General features: G+C 42.9%; 1 protein-coding gene across 11 annotated transcripts in view; it reads right to left on the bottom strand.

Annotated features, from left to right (window-relative positions):
• Window positions 1-15410, bottom strand: part of TNS3 (tensin 3) — a 332367-nt gene that overhangs the window by 151244 nt on the left and 165713 nt on the right. For all 11 annotated transcript variants that reach the window (XM_067291189.1, XM_067291185.1, XM_067291188.1 and 8 more), the window contains one exon: window positions 3913-3951. In XM_067291189.1, coding sequence (XP_067147290.1) covers window positions 3913-3951 — 39 coding nt within the window. The remainder of the gene's footprint in view (window positions 1-3912; window positions 3952-15410) is intronic.

The following is a 15410-nucleotide window of genomic DNA, read 5'->3' as shown; positions in this document are numbered from 1 at the left end:
AATATCCTTCTTTTGGCTCTACTTTTATTTCTATCTTTTTAAAGTAATAACTGAATGGAAAAACATTTGGAGATTCAAAGTTAGGGACTAAGCCATCTTTCTTGTAGCATTAGGGAACAAGATTTGTATAAGACAACGTGTGCATGTTAATAATTGTCTTTTAATTTAAAATGTAGATTTTTTTTAAAATGACATCAACTGAGTAACTCTCAATCTCAAAATAAGATGCAACAATTCAAGAAAATACTGTTTAAACAGACTTGCCATCTTTGATTTTTCTCAAACTTTTAAGAAAACTGTTACATAGGCTAATTCAGCTCTTACATACAAAAGTAGTGACCAGTGGCCATGGCATTTTTATTATATTTGAGTCATGATATAGATCTCTGCAGTCTATTGCCACAAATAACCCATTGCGTCTTGATGAAATAAAATGAGGCACATCAGAATACATCTTATTTTACTAAACATTTGACTTTGATTAGTAGAGCTGGACTAAAATTGTCCCCCTTCTCCAGGCAGAGGAATGTACATGACAACATAAAGCAAGTAGTATTAGAACACCTAACAGCAGCTGGTTTATATTTTAGCACTTGAAACTCCAAACAGCTGCACTGGGTTGATATATGAGGATCCTGACGTCATTACAAAGCTTCAAGATGCATGGCTTATGAGAAATGGGAAGAAAGGGCCTCTTTGGAAACAGACATCCAAGCTGAAAATACTCAATAAAATCCACATTCTAAAGAAAAAGAGCATCTGTACATTTCATCAGGCTTCAACCATCTTCCAGCAAACATGCCACAGAGTTTAACTACAGTTCTTGCTATAAACCACTAGGAGAGCGATACAGGCAACCATTACATTAGCTAAATATATGTACCAATAATTTATACCAGACATATGCATCATTTATTTATGTGAGAACTAAAAGCTGCCTAGCTTGGAATGAATGGGGATAATCCATACTTCCGAAGAAAACTGCAATGCAACAAAACTTTGGCTGGTTTGAGTAGAGTCCTTCCCTATTAGCTGAAGATCTCAACTACTTGTCCTTGATGTTCTCAATATTTTACACTCAAAATAGTTATAAAAGAAATTGCTTATGGCTAATATGGTCACAGATTATTCTAGTTCAGGACAACAGAACTCTTTACTAATCAGGTAAAATTTATTTGTGCACAAGGCAGACCCTAATCTAAAAAATACCAAATGTCACTACATTCCATGTCAGAAGCAAAACTCTTCAGTTTCACTCTCAGTAATAAGATATTGCACAGTATATAATGAAAGTATTTCAACTACAGTTTTTCCTGCAAGAAAACTCTATGGAATTGTGATCTTCTTCCTGCCTAAAGCTAGTAAATACTTTATTCAGGGACTGAACTTTGGGCTACATCTCTGCTCATGAAGCAAGCAGGTTAGGCCAGCATCACATGGCTGTCCACACTGCCCAACCGTTAGCACAGGCCCAGAGCAGCTTGGCCTGGATGAAGCAGCGCTACTTGGCCATCATTTCGGGAGGCCGCTGGACTATTCCCAAGAGGTGTCGGGTTGGGGTCACCCTGGTTGCGGGGGGTTCGGCTGTTTCCACTGTCCGGATTCAAGTTGTGCTGTGCCGCATGCTCTCACCCATTTCTCTGTTGGTACAAATGTTGCCTTCAAAGCCACATAAAACTCAAGATGGTAGCTGAATGGACAGACTGGTTCCATCTCTCCCTCAGTAAGTCACTTGACTGAAAGGGTAAAGGAAATACACTTATATAACCCTGGGTATTTCCCAAGGGCTTTTAGGGATTTTCCTGAGGAACTGTTCAGTATAAGCACACAGACACCAAGAACTACCTTACCTCACAGCCTGAACCTTTCAGAGGCCCTGCTTTTCAGCCACAGAAATCCATCCAAACTCCCTTCACAGAAATAGAAGGGTGAACGTAGGTTGACAGACATTACCTTTGCTTCCAGGGGACGTGAGAATCTAACAGGGCAATACCAATTTACAGGGAGGTGATAACATGCCCCAAAGAGATCCGGACTAAGGAAAATAAAAGCAAAAACACTTGGGGCGGGGGGGGGGGGGGGGGGGGGTGCTCACTGAAATGCCAATGAGCAGTGTCCAGTACAAAAGAGAAAAAAGTAATAAATAAATAAATAAATCCAAATCCTGCAGCATTTCTTTCAGTCTCTGCTAACAAGGGAAGCCATCTTCAACATTTAGACTGCTTCCGAATCCCATAAATACAACCTGCAAAAATCCAGGATTTCTACATAACTTGTAGTCTATGATTTAATGTAAGCCCCAAGAAACCCTACAGGTGAAAAACACTCAGATTAAAAAGCCTCTTACCTCATTTCCAAAACATACAAAACTGCTCATACACAAAGATCACTTGAAAGCCAGAAAACTCAGGGACATCTTCGATCCCCAATTGCACAGCAGCAGATTTCTGAATCGCAAAGCTGCATGCTATTTAAGACATTGTACAAAGACCACACCCCAACCTCCAGCTAGTTTAACAGTTTGCTCAGTGATTTTGGAAAGGGCCAGGGCATAGAAGGTGGCAATAAACAGGAGAGCCTGTTACTGCTAAGCCTGGCAGAACCTGACTGCACACCAGGTTCACCCAGGACGATGGCTGGTAAGGCCCGGTACTCTATCCCCCAGTGCTGCACACTTAAGGTTGTTCTGAATCATGGCAACAGATTTTCCATATCAGAATCAATACACAGGTTGTGTATACAACACAAAAGAAAGAGCAGCCACAGCTCACAGTACGCATCTACTACTGTGAGCTGCAGACAAAATAAAGGACTGCTCTTCTATTTATAATTTTAGCAGTAACATCATACAGAATCCCCAGACTCTGATGTGAGTTAATTCATAAAATTACTGGGCCAAAATTAGGGGAGAGCTTCCATGAGTTAATATTCACATTCCTCATAATACTGTGCATCACTGATTTAATCTTTCACCCTTTCTTTTGAAGGATAACGATTAAGAAAAGCATAAGCCAACACTTCCATAGCACCTTCTACTTCTGTGATTCATTCCAAGCAAGTATCACTACTTACCTTTTGCCAACAGGGAAATCAAGACACAGAAGTATGCAAAGCGACTTGCCCAATTCACGTAACAAGGCAGAAATGAGATGCTGGATTTCTAATCCCCCCCTGGCTGCATCGCATATATACGCACCACACAGTTCTCAGCTGACATTTGGACATCAGCTGTGGACCTATTATTTCTAATACTGATACTAGCAGGTGGTAGTGCTGGTTCAGTAAATAACAGTTAACACCCCATCCATCTGGGTATCATTCATGTTACCCTTGGAGCTAAAAGGACCAAAATCAGCTACTCAAGCCTGAAAAGGTTTATCATCTTTTTAATGCCTATCCTGAACAAGCGTGGGTTAGTCTCTCCTCCTCCACCAGGATCAACCAAACAACCAAACAAACAACCAAACAAACAAACAACCAACCAACCAAACAACCAAACAACCTGTCCCCTATTTGTACTGTCAAACTAATATGAGACATCTATACAGTACGTTGTAACAATGAATGTCATTCACTTTAAAAGAAAAGTGGATAATGTAAGTACGGTCAACTGCACATGGTTGCTCTATCACAGACATACCGTCCAGTTCAGTTTAAGAAGAGTCCTGAAAGGCACAACTCAACATTTCATGCTGTAAACCTTTAACCTTGCAAAATGCTCAATAAAACAATCCAGATTGCTCCATGAGACAAGACACAGTAACAAGCTTCAGGATTAGACCCTTTATTTTCCAAGCACTCACTGGGAAAGGGGAAGATACAGTACTTAAATAACAAGAAATTACAGGAAGAATAACCTAACCAATAGCTTAATAAAACCTGACGGATATTGATAGTGCCAACAGTACTTACCAGTTCATAATTGCTTGGAAGAAAGCAGGGTGTCACCACCTGGAATAAAAAATAAAGTACGATAAGGAAAAGGGATACTTCTTTCTGAAACGATCCAATCCCATTGAACAAGCTCCCTCAAATCCTACGAAATCCTGGCAGAGTCAAAGGGGTGCCAACAAGACCAAGTGCAGAATCTGAATGTCCAGTGCTGCTCCCAGCAGCGTTACTTTCTCTCAGTTGCCTGAATAGTTACACAGGATGTGTCCTGCTCACATGCCCAATCACTGAAATGGGTTCAAGAATAATGCCTTCCCTCAGGTCACATTAGTGGGGAGCATGAGGGGCTTTCTCCCCCCAACATCCTTGGCAGCATTATTCTAAGATCATCTCAGTTTTATTTAATAAACATTCCGCTCTTTAAGAAGTCTAGAACTTCCCCCAAGCCAAATCCCCCAGCCTCCCCATAGTCTCCACATCCATTGTCCTCAGATTACAGCCGTCCATTTTAGTTTTGCATTATCAGCTTGATTTTGGTATCGGGTGTAGGCCAAGCAGGGTATGCTATGGTGACAAGCAGAACTGATATTGCGAACTTGCATAATTTCAGAGGCATGGAGCCAAAGACTCAGAGACATATAACTGGAAGCAACCATCTCTGCTAGAAGGCAAGTAAAATAAATCACATTCTTTCTCACACGAAGAAAGACTGCATTATTACATTTACATTCATACAGCATAGAAACCAACAAGTCAGCTTCTGTGAATAAGTGTCAAGTCCACTGAAGTTAAAACACTTCAGGACTACACGTTCCATATAGATCTCAGAAAAAAAAAATCAAAAAATGGTTTGTATATTCAAAAATCAAAATGTGAAGAAAGCCAGGAAAACCATGACCAACTCTGATTACATGATAATCTCAGAAATAGCAAATGTTACTTTCTTCTACGGTCTTATACAGTTGGCACCCTCAGACCTCACACATACAATCAAATGACTGTGGTTCACCAAGTTACTCAGCTCAGCTGAGCTTCAGTAATAGTCGGCATGCATGCTCACTTTAACAAGCACCTTGATGTTAACCTCAACAAAAGCTGTTTGATTTAACATGTCCAACTTCACAGTTGCAACTCTCCAGGACAGACTCACCTCTCAGGCAACAAAAAGGGGCCAGCAACTCTCTGACAACACCTGAGCTACAGAGGAAGTGTTTTCTCTATGAAATTGTTGGTAAGCTGTCCTATCAGCTCTTAAGGCATGGCATACAGAGTGGGTTACTGAGCAGAAGAGGCCCGATGTGCACATTATAATCCTTAGGGTAAAGAAAAGGGAGGTCCAGTCTATGCAACACAGCAAGCTGCGAGAACAAAGAGAAACATCTGGTCACGTATGTAGCATGGCTGGAAAGAGGCAGACCTGGCTACACACAACCACTTCTGCGCTTATCCATTAGCATGGGAGAGCTGGCATTTGCCTCAGTAGCTGGGTCCTTGCTTGTGAAGGCTGCTTCTCTGGTTCTCAACTCCTTTGAAATCACAAGGCATGTTTAAGAAGAAGAAAAAACATACACAAAAAGTAACATAGCTATGTTCATCCCCCAGCCTCCCCATGGTCTCCACACTAGCCCTAAATAAAGTAGGACAGACATGAACCCTCAAGATTTGTTTGCTGCACTCCCCTACTCCTCACTGGGCTTGCGAGTCCAAGGTCTTAATGAGCTGCATTTCTGCAGCTCGTTTCATGACTGCTGCTGGTGACTCACTAATCCATCCAACTGAGCACCCATATTAAACGTGTGGAAGACGTTAACTGTCATGATTAAGATTCCTGTTGCTGAAAGCAAAAACAACATCTGTGTCTCTGACCTCCTGTCTGACACAGCATGTAAAACGTCATACAACACCTTCAGTTACAACAGCCAACTCTGCTTTCAAGCCGAAGGGGCAAATCACCAGGCAGAGAGGCAGAGCAGTCAGTGGCAGAGCAAACCGAAGCAGTGTCCCACACCACTGACAACGGCCGGAGACACTGCATCCACGAGCATCAGGGGCTTCCATGCCTGCTCCTGGCAAAGACAGACACTCCCCATGGGTCCTGACCACCTGACTACCTAGTACTTACAGGATTATAAGCAATAAAAATCAATTTTTAGTTAATGTTCTCATTAGTAACAGCTATGGTTAAAATAGATAAAAACAGACATTTTAAGAAGTAATTTGTTCTCTCTACCTATAGCAGGAAGAAAGGTGAGAATGGATGGAAACCCTGAAAGGAGTGATTAGTTTACAAGATGGTTGGGCAGCACAGTGGAAAAACAGGGACGAACTAATATTAAATGCTCACATACTTAATAACTGGAACTATCGTGTAATAAAATTGTCATCACTGGAGAGCATAAATATCATCTCTGCTTTCTCTCTTCCCCCTGCAGTTAAAAACGCTCCAGGAATCAAGCACCTCCTTTCCCCTGGGCTAACCATAACAGAGTTCTGTTGTAACCTCCTTGCTAATTACAACTGACTCACAGCCTAAGGCAAAGAAACAGCCTCTCTCTTCTCATACAAGAGCACCAGGGAGATCCACTGGCAAAAGAATTTCAGAGATTTACAGAGCTTCTTTGGTAGAGCTGTGGCATCTTACTCAGGTAAATCACCACAACTCTGAGCCGCTGAGAAGAAGAAAATAATAATAAAAAAAGCACACCAAAAATGAGGGAACACACATTAGGATTAACACTTCCTTAATTCTTTCTTCTCTGACCTCCAGTAAGCCTATGATTCTTATATTGTAACCTAGCTTTACAGATAGTCTCTACCTTCTCTTGGTTGTGTGTATTTTGCACCAAGGCCCTTCTTTCACAGGAGGGATATGTGTCGATGACGATGACGTGTCACCAAAAAGAAACTACTACTGTTTTAGGCCAACCAGTCAGTCACATACCACTCTTTCTAGTGCATACAGCAACCCCTTCGCCCTTTTGCAGTGCTTGCTGCCATTAAAGTGCAGACTATTCAAATGCATCATTCACAGCCGATGACTCCTGCCTACCGCTACTGATTCGGAGCTACAAAAATCGATGCAAGACATACTGGATCACTCGAGGTGCAGAGACTTTTTCCTTGAGCTCCACATACACAAGTAAGGTATCTCTTTCTAGAGGGAGCAAAATAATCCAGATGTCTATGCATTTCAGATCTCACAAGCAATTTCAGCAAATTCTTCCACTGTTAATCCAGACACATGTCGAAAGCAAAGAAGCCAATGTGTTCACAGATAACTGTGAGAGGCTATCATGAGGGCCAATGACCACAGCTGGAGTTATAAGAGTGCCCCTAACTGTGTATTTCCTGGCTTGCAAAGATCTGAGATTTGCTCAAATCAGCATTTAGAAAAATTTTGAGAAGCCACTGATCAACCTCACTTGCGTTACAGGAGGTGTCTGTCAGTGAAAAATGCTCAGTTTCCTTTTTGCTGCTTACGTGGGGGGAAAAAACTATAACAATATTTTATTATTAAAAATATTTGTAAAGCCGCAAGTATTTGCAAAGGAGGGGGGGAGGAGCATCCTTATCTATTTTTAAAAATGAATATATTCCATCTAAGGGTGGATGGTGCTTTAACCCTCTTGCATTTTACTTTTTTTTTTTTTTCTTACATACAGATCACTGTTTTGAAAAACATCCTCAATACTAAAGCTATGTTTAAATAGCCAGGAAGTAAATACTACCTAGTGGATAGAGCGGCATCCACTCAATGACTGGCCAAATCCCTGCTCTGCCAGTGACCCACCGGGTGTGATTCTGAACACCTCACATCATGCATCTGCTCTGACAGCAGTAAAATGAGGATAAGGCTGATAAGCTCCTTTTGAGAGCTGCCTTTAAGTCTTTCAAAATCTCTTCCCTTAGATAAGGCAGGAGTCTGGGCGCAAGGGGAACAAAAATGCTATAATACATAAACATGAAAACAAATTTAAATGTATGTATGAATTTATTTAAAACAAGGGACTAAAAGTTGAAGTACAGATCCATCAAATTTTAACATACCAAATTACATTAATACACCACCCTGAGCAAAACCATCATTATAACTGCATGGCTTTCAGGTTGTCTCTTCAATATAATACCTTTCTCTTCATGAAAGTAAGTTGTGCTGCTCATGAGAATAAGTTGTGCTGTGCTCCTAAAGATTTAAGCCTCTGCTTTCTGCCAAACATAGAGCTGGAAAGCAAAATTGCATGATTTCAATCTAATATCAATGCAGAGATGGAAAGTACCTCATTCATTGGTTTAAAAGTTACACACACTGAACCAACTAGACAAAACAAACTTCAGAAAGACTTTTCTGATCCCCACAGAATTTACATTTAACCTTAAAAAGGACATTTGCAATCAACAGGCTTGTCAGCTTTTAATAGCATCTTGATTCCTGTAAAAAATATACTGGATATGCATTATCATAGTATTTCATAGCTCAGCACAAACAAAGTGCATTTAGTTTCTGTACTTCTGTACATTCTCCTGTTAACAGGCAAAGCCAGAATAAGGAAATCCCTTCTCTGGTTTTCAAAACAGCCACCTCTTCAGTGCTTGCCTACACACGTACACACACAAATGGACACATTAGTCTACTCATAAAATAACCAAGCAAATATTTGAAAGCCAAACTACTTGTTTTTCCATACATAGTTAATATGGACACACCTTCCTGGTGTGAAACTTCCTGAATCAAGTCTTTGTTTGAAAAGGTCTTGCATTGATAGGAAAAGTCTTAAAATAATTAATGAAGAATTCTGACTCCAACGAATCTGCAGTAATTTTCCTTCATAAGGTTGTAATGTCAGTCACATGTTAATGAGTAACAACGAACATGAGATAAATATGTTTACTCAAACAAGAAAAAATGTCAACAAATGGCACGTTATCTAGCACTAAGGAAATAAAATACATCCTCACATGCTTTAACAGAGACACAACAGTGCCCCCCACTGCTGTAGAATAGGTCATTTGCTGGAATATCCAGTACTTACATTTCAGAACTGTTTTTCCACAGGATGCATTTTTCATTTTCCTTAGTCTTCATTTTCATTTCTCAAAAAGTAGGCAAGCTTTCAGAGCAAGAACCATCTTCAAAGAATGAGCCAAGTATTACCAAAGCTTCGCTTCGAAGTTTCTCAAATACTACCATACTACTTTTGCAAAAGCCATACAACTTACCCATTTGACTACAATAAATCATTTGCTTCCAAGCTACAGTTTTATCAAATAAGAAATGCAGACATGTCTGCCACATGATGTGCCATGATGTGCCTTGTCTATACAAGGCTCTATGTAAAACAAAGGGTTGGAGACAAAGGAATCTTCTTCAGATATATATGCAACCTGCTAATGAATCTGTGCATTCTAGTACACAACTCATCGTCTTACAGAATTGATAAAAAGGATGAAAAGAATGACAAAATGAAGCCACTGTTATCTTCCAGATCTCCTAACATCACTGTAACTTTACAAAATCTATCATCTATCTGTCGACCTGACCTCTTGTCTAGAGAGGTTTGTGGCCTGCCGGGGGCTCGTGTGAGAGATGTCATGCAAAGACTGCCAAGGCTCGTCCATGCTTCGGACTATTACCCACTGCTGCTCTTCCATGTGGGCGCCAATGACACCAAGGGCAAACTGGAGACCATCAAGCAGGATTTCAGAGCTCTGGGGATGGTGGTCAAGGGTCTGGGAGCCCAGGTCATCTTCTCCTCAATCCTGCCAGTGAGGGGGATGGATGAGAGGAGGAGGAGACGGACTTTCCAGGTTAACGACTGGCTGCGCCGCTGGTGTTGGCAACAGGGTTTTGGTTTCTACGACCATGGGACCCTGTCTGAAGATCGACAACTGATGGCAAGAGATGGGATCCACCTCACGAGGCGGGGCATGCGGGTCTTTGCCAACAGGTTGGCCAACCTGGTAAGGAGGGCTTTAAACTAGGAAAGATGGGGGAAGGGGAGAGTTATAGTGACAGGGTAGTTGGCAAAAGACTGCTCAAGTCAGGATGCCTCCAACAGATGAATGCAGCCAGGGAAGTGCGCATGGGATGTGGCTATGGAGGACCCTCTTTTACCCCTCCTGGGAAACCTGCATGCTCGATCACCTCCCTGAAATGCCTGTACACCAATGCACGCAGCTTGGGGAACAAACAGGAAGAACTAGAAATATGTGTGCGGTCGCAGGGCCATGATCTCATTGCCATTACAGAGACATGGTGGGATAGCTCGCATGACTGGAGTGCTGTCATGGATGGCTATGTGCTTTTTAGGAAAGACAGGCCAGGAAAGTGAGGTGGTGGAGTTGCTCTTTATGTGAGAGAGCAACTGGAATGTATGGAGCTGTGCCTAGGGGTGGATGAAGAGCGAGTCGAGAGCTTATGGGTAAGGATCAAAGGGCAGGCTAGCATGGGTGACACTGTTGTGGGTGTTTACTACAGGCCACCTGATCAGGATGAGGAAGTCGATGAGGCCTTCTACAGACAGCTGGAAGTAGCCTCACAATCCCAGGCCCTGGTTCTCATGCAGGACTTCAACCACCCCGATATCTGCTGGAAAGACAACACAGCTAGGCACAAAGAGTCCTGGAGGGTCCTGCAGAGCATTGGTGACAACTTCTTGACACAGGTGGTGGAGGAGCCAACAAGGAGAGGTGTGCTGCTGGACCTCGTACTAACAAACAAAGAAGGACTGGTGGAAGATGTGACGGTTGGGGGCTGCCTTGGCTGCAGTGACCATGAGATGGTGGAGTTCAGGATCCTGCGAGGAGGCAGCAGGGCACCAAGTAGGATCGCAACCCTGGACTTCAGGAGAGCAAACTTTGTCCTCTTCAGGGACCTACTTGGAGGAATCCCATGGGTTACGGCCCTAGAAGGAAGGAGTGTTCAAGAGAGCTGGTTAATATTCAAACATCACTTCTTCCAGGCTCAAGAGCGGTGCATCCCTATGAGTAGGAAGTCAAGCAAAGGAGGCAGGAGACCTGCATGGATGAGCAAGGAGCTCCTGGCAAAACTCAACCAGAAGAAGGAAGTCTACAGAAAGTGGAAAGGGGGACAGGCCACTTGGGAGGAATATAGGAATGTTGTCAGCGTCTGCAGGGATGCGACGAGGAAGGCTAAGGCCCGTTTGGAATTAAATCTGGCTAGAGATGTCAAGGACAGCAAGAAGGGCTTCTTCAAATACATCAGCAGCAAGAGGAAGACTAGGGAAAATGTAAGCCCTTTGCTGAATGGGGTGGGTGCCTTGGTGACGAAGGATACAGAGAAGGCAGAGTTACTGAATGCTGCCTTTGCTTCAGTCTTTACTGCTCAGGCCAGCCCTCAGGAACCCCAGATCCTGGAGGCAAGAGAGAAAGTCTGGAGAAAGGAAGACTTTCCCTTGGTGGAGGAGGAGTGGGTTAGAGATCATTTAAGCAAACTTGACACCCACAAATCCATGGGCCCTGATGGGATGCACCCACGAGTGCTGAGGGAGCTGGCGGACATTATTGCTAAGCCACTCTCCATCATCTTTGAAAGGTCATGGAGAACAGGAGAGGTGCCTGAGGACTGGAAGAAAGCCAATGTCACCCCAGTCTTCAAAAAGGGCAAGAAGGAGGACCCAGGCAACTACAGGCCAGTCAGCCTCACCTCCATCCCTGGAAAGGTGATGGAACAGCTCATCCTGGAAGCCATCTCCAAGCATGTGGAGGACAAGAAGGTGATCAGGAGTAGTCAGCATGGCTTCACCAAGGGGAAATCATGCCTAACCAATCTGATAGCCTTCTATGATGGAATGACTGGCTGGGTAGATGAGGGGAGAGCAGTGGATGTTGTCTCCCTTGACTTCAGCAAGGCTTTTGACACTGTCTCCCATAACATCCTCATAGACAAGCTCAGGAAGTGTGGGCTAGATGAGTGCACAGTGAGGTGGATTGAGAACTGGCTGAATGGCAGAGCTCAGAGAGTTCTGATCAGTGGCACAGAGTCTAGTTGGAGGCCTGTAGCTAGCGGTGTCCCCCAGGGGTCAGTACTGGGTCCAGTCTTGTTCAACTTCTTCATCAGTGACCTGGATGAAGGGACAGAGTGCACCCTCAGCAAGTTTGCTGACGATACCAAACTGGGAGGAGTGGCTGATACGCCAGAGGGCTGTGCTGCCATTCAGAGAGACCTGGACAGGCTGGAGAGGTGTGCAGAGAGGAACCTCATGAAGTTCAACAAAGGCAAGTGCAGGGTCCTGCACCTGGGGAGGAATAACCCCATGCACCAGTACAGGTTGGGGGTTGACCTGCTGGAAAGCAGCTCTGCGGAGAAGGACCTGGGAGTACTGGTGGACACCAAGTTAAGCATGAGGCAGCAATGTGCCCTTGTGGCCAAGAAGGCCAATGGTATCCTGGGGTGCATCAGGAAGAGTGTTGCCAGCAGGTTGAGGGAGGTGATTCTCCCCCTCTACTCAGCCCTGCTGAGGCCACATCTGGAATACTGCGCCCAGTTCTGGGCTCCCCAGTACAAGAGGGATGTGGCACTACTGGAGCAAGTCCAGCGAAGGGCCACAAAGATGATTAGGGGACTGGAGCATCTCTCTTATGAGGAAAGGCTGAGAGAGCTGGGCCTGTTTAGCTTGGAGAAGAGAAGGCTGAGAGGAGATCTTATCAATGTGTACAAGTATCTGAAGGGAGGGTGTCGAGAGGATGGGACCAGACTCTTTTCAGTGGTGCCCAGCGACAGGACGCGAGGCAATGGGCACAAACTGAAACACAGACAGTTCCATCTGAACATGAGGAAATACTTTTTCACTGTGAGGGTGACAGAGCACTGGAACAGGTTGCCCAGAGAGGTTGTGGAGTCTCCTTCTCTGGAGATATTCAAAACCTGCCTGGATGCAATCCTGTGCAACGTGCTCTAGGTGACCCTGCTTGAGCAGGGGGGTTGGACTAGATGATCTCCAGAGGTCCCTTCCAACCTCAGTGATTCTGTGGTTCTGTGAAAATCTCATGGTTTTTTTGTATAAATGATTTTTTTTTAAATCTACATATATATATTCTCTGCTTTGGATTTCTTTTTCCCCTCTCCTCCATCTTTCCCCAAAATGCTCAAATCACAAATCCTCCTTCTAAGAAAACAAGCTAAAGGATGTTGAGTGCAGTGTATCTTCAAGTAACTCTGTGCTCTCAAAGATGCCATTTGTAATGTGACTAACTTAAAAATTCAATTCCAACTTCTAAAAAGGGACATTATTGGGATACTAATTTGGGATTACAAAACTACAATAGTAACGTACACTTTTTTTTTTTTTTTAAACAGAACCTCTCCAGTTGCGTGCTATCAGTATCTAACTCAGACATTTGTCACAGAGATACCAAGTATCCTCAGCACTTTATGCCAGACAGCAGAACAGCTCTAAAGCATGCCCAAACCCACTGTATCTTCCTCTTCATTTGAAGCATTTTAAGACACATTAAAAACAGCAGATTTAAATGAAGACTTAACAAACACAGCAGAAACTAAACAAGCATTTTGCAGCGGCTATATTTTTCTAATAAACTAAAAATATCTAGGTTGCCCAAAAAGGCAGAACAGGTACACTAAAATCAGTGTTGAGGTTCAGTGCAGCTATATACCATTTCCATTTGCACTTAGGAACAGCAAAAAAAATTCTTCTGCCCTATGAAAACAAACTTCCTACCCAACTAGTGTAAAGCAGCTTGAAGTGAAATTTGGAAAGGGAGAAAAAAAAAAGAAATCAGTGCAAGTTGCAAAGAAAATTAAGGTTGAAAAATAGTTAATGGGCTTGGCTCACAACTATCAAAAAAAATGCAAATATTTATTCATTTTAATTCCAAACAGTAAGCAGAAGCCAAGTAACATCAGAAAAATTTCCTAACACATTACGTTTTTTCTTGCCTAACTCTGTGATAAAGTTGCTATGGGGAAAGAACGAACAAACACAGCCAGGAGCCCTCTGAATTCAAAACCAAATTCCAAATGTGATACTTTGGTGCTATTTTATTAATTTCTCAGCTTCAGTATTTTTGATTTGCTAAAATAAGGCTAGCGCTATGCTTACTCATTTTATCAGGGTGTTATGAGGACTAGCTGAAGGTTGAGAAACTCTCCATTTAAAGTTACATACTTTCAGAAGGTATTTAAAAAATTATCATATATATATATATACACACACACACACAAATCCCTGTTCACCAAGACACCCACAAAGCAACAGAGTTGTTTCATATGAAATCGCCAAAGCTGAAGGAAAATAAACTTTTCACAAGTAACTAGGAATGCAGTTATCCCAAGATATAGAAATGTATTGTTCACATATCTTTGTCACCACAAAGCCTGGCTTTCTTCCATGCTGTGGTATTTGACTTGGCAAGGCCACAGATTTGACCTACTTCAAGAAAGCTGGCCTCCAACTCCCCGAAGAACATACACAGGGCAAGGCTTTTGGTACATAGGTTATTTGAAAAAGGACAAGATTGAAGAACCTCCTTAACACTCCCATGAACCAGAAGATCTCTAGAAACAAAAATGGATGAGTTTCTCTGATAATCAGAAACAGGTAACCAGAAATGAAGTCCTTTTCTTAATCAGATTATTGGACTAGCTCCAACAGAGTTCAAAAACAAAGGACAAGAAACTCAGTCAGAGCCAGGGTGCCGAGACCAACGGTTAAACCAGCCGCCAGTAGGAGCCGAGATCCTAAGACGAGATTTTTCACTGGACTTTGCACTAACTCTCTGCACTGCTGTTTAGTTTACCAGTCCGGACTGTAATTGGAGTACTAGCTACTGCTACCCCAGGCTTCAGGCTGTTTACCGCAGGTTCATAAAGCAGGTTGAAATGCTTTGTAAATGATATGAGATTAGAGCAAAACCATAATATCTTTGCTCAGAATATCTCATTTTTGTTTCTTTTCTAAAGGAGAGTTAGAAAACAAAAAAAATCTTCTTTTTTGCCAACGGCATGCATCTTTGCGAGACTTTACTTCTGCTTCCTTTGTATCAGCTCTGACCTCTCCGAGCTTAATTAGGTACACATTCCTCAGGGAACTATGTTATCCTTTCAGGATTACAGGCCTATTTATTTTGGTATAATCCCCATGAGAAAACATGCTTCATTTGCAAAGTCAAACAAATCTTGCAACATTATGAGAAAAGGCTCTGGCAAGCAGAAAGGATACAGCTCCATGGACATTTTCCTCTCCCAAAGGAATAAACTATTAGCATTGATTGGATTTTCTTGAGAAAAAACAAGCCGTGTGCCAGACCTGCTGCACCTCAGGACATTTGGTCTTTAATGTATACTTCGGTGTGATTTCTCAGGCTTTCCAAGCTGCTCCAGCACCTGCGCAGCGCTGACAGAGCTGCAGGCATTAACATGATGATTCCCATGGGCACAGATGGCACCACCCAGGAAATGGTACCAAAGGGCTGAGGAGGAAGAGAGAGGAGTGAGCTGCAGGGAGGGCAGTGCTCAGCCCGCACAACTCCTCTAACAGCTC

The sequence above is a fragment of the Apteryx mantelli genome, chromosome 2 (genome assembly GCF_036417845.1).
Source record: "Apteryx mantelli isolate bAptMan1 chromosome 2, bAptMan1.hap1, whole genome shotgun sequence".
In the NCBI taxonomy this organism is placed as follows: Eukaryota; Metazoa; Chordata; class Aves; order Apterygiformes; family Apterygidae; genus Apteryx; species Apteryx mantelli.
This window is presented reverse-complemented; position numbering and strand designations above follow the sequence as displayed.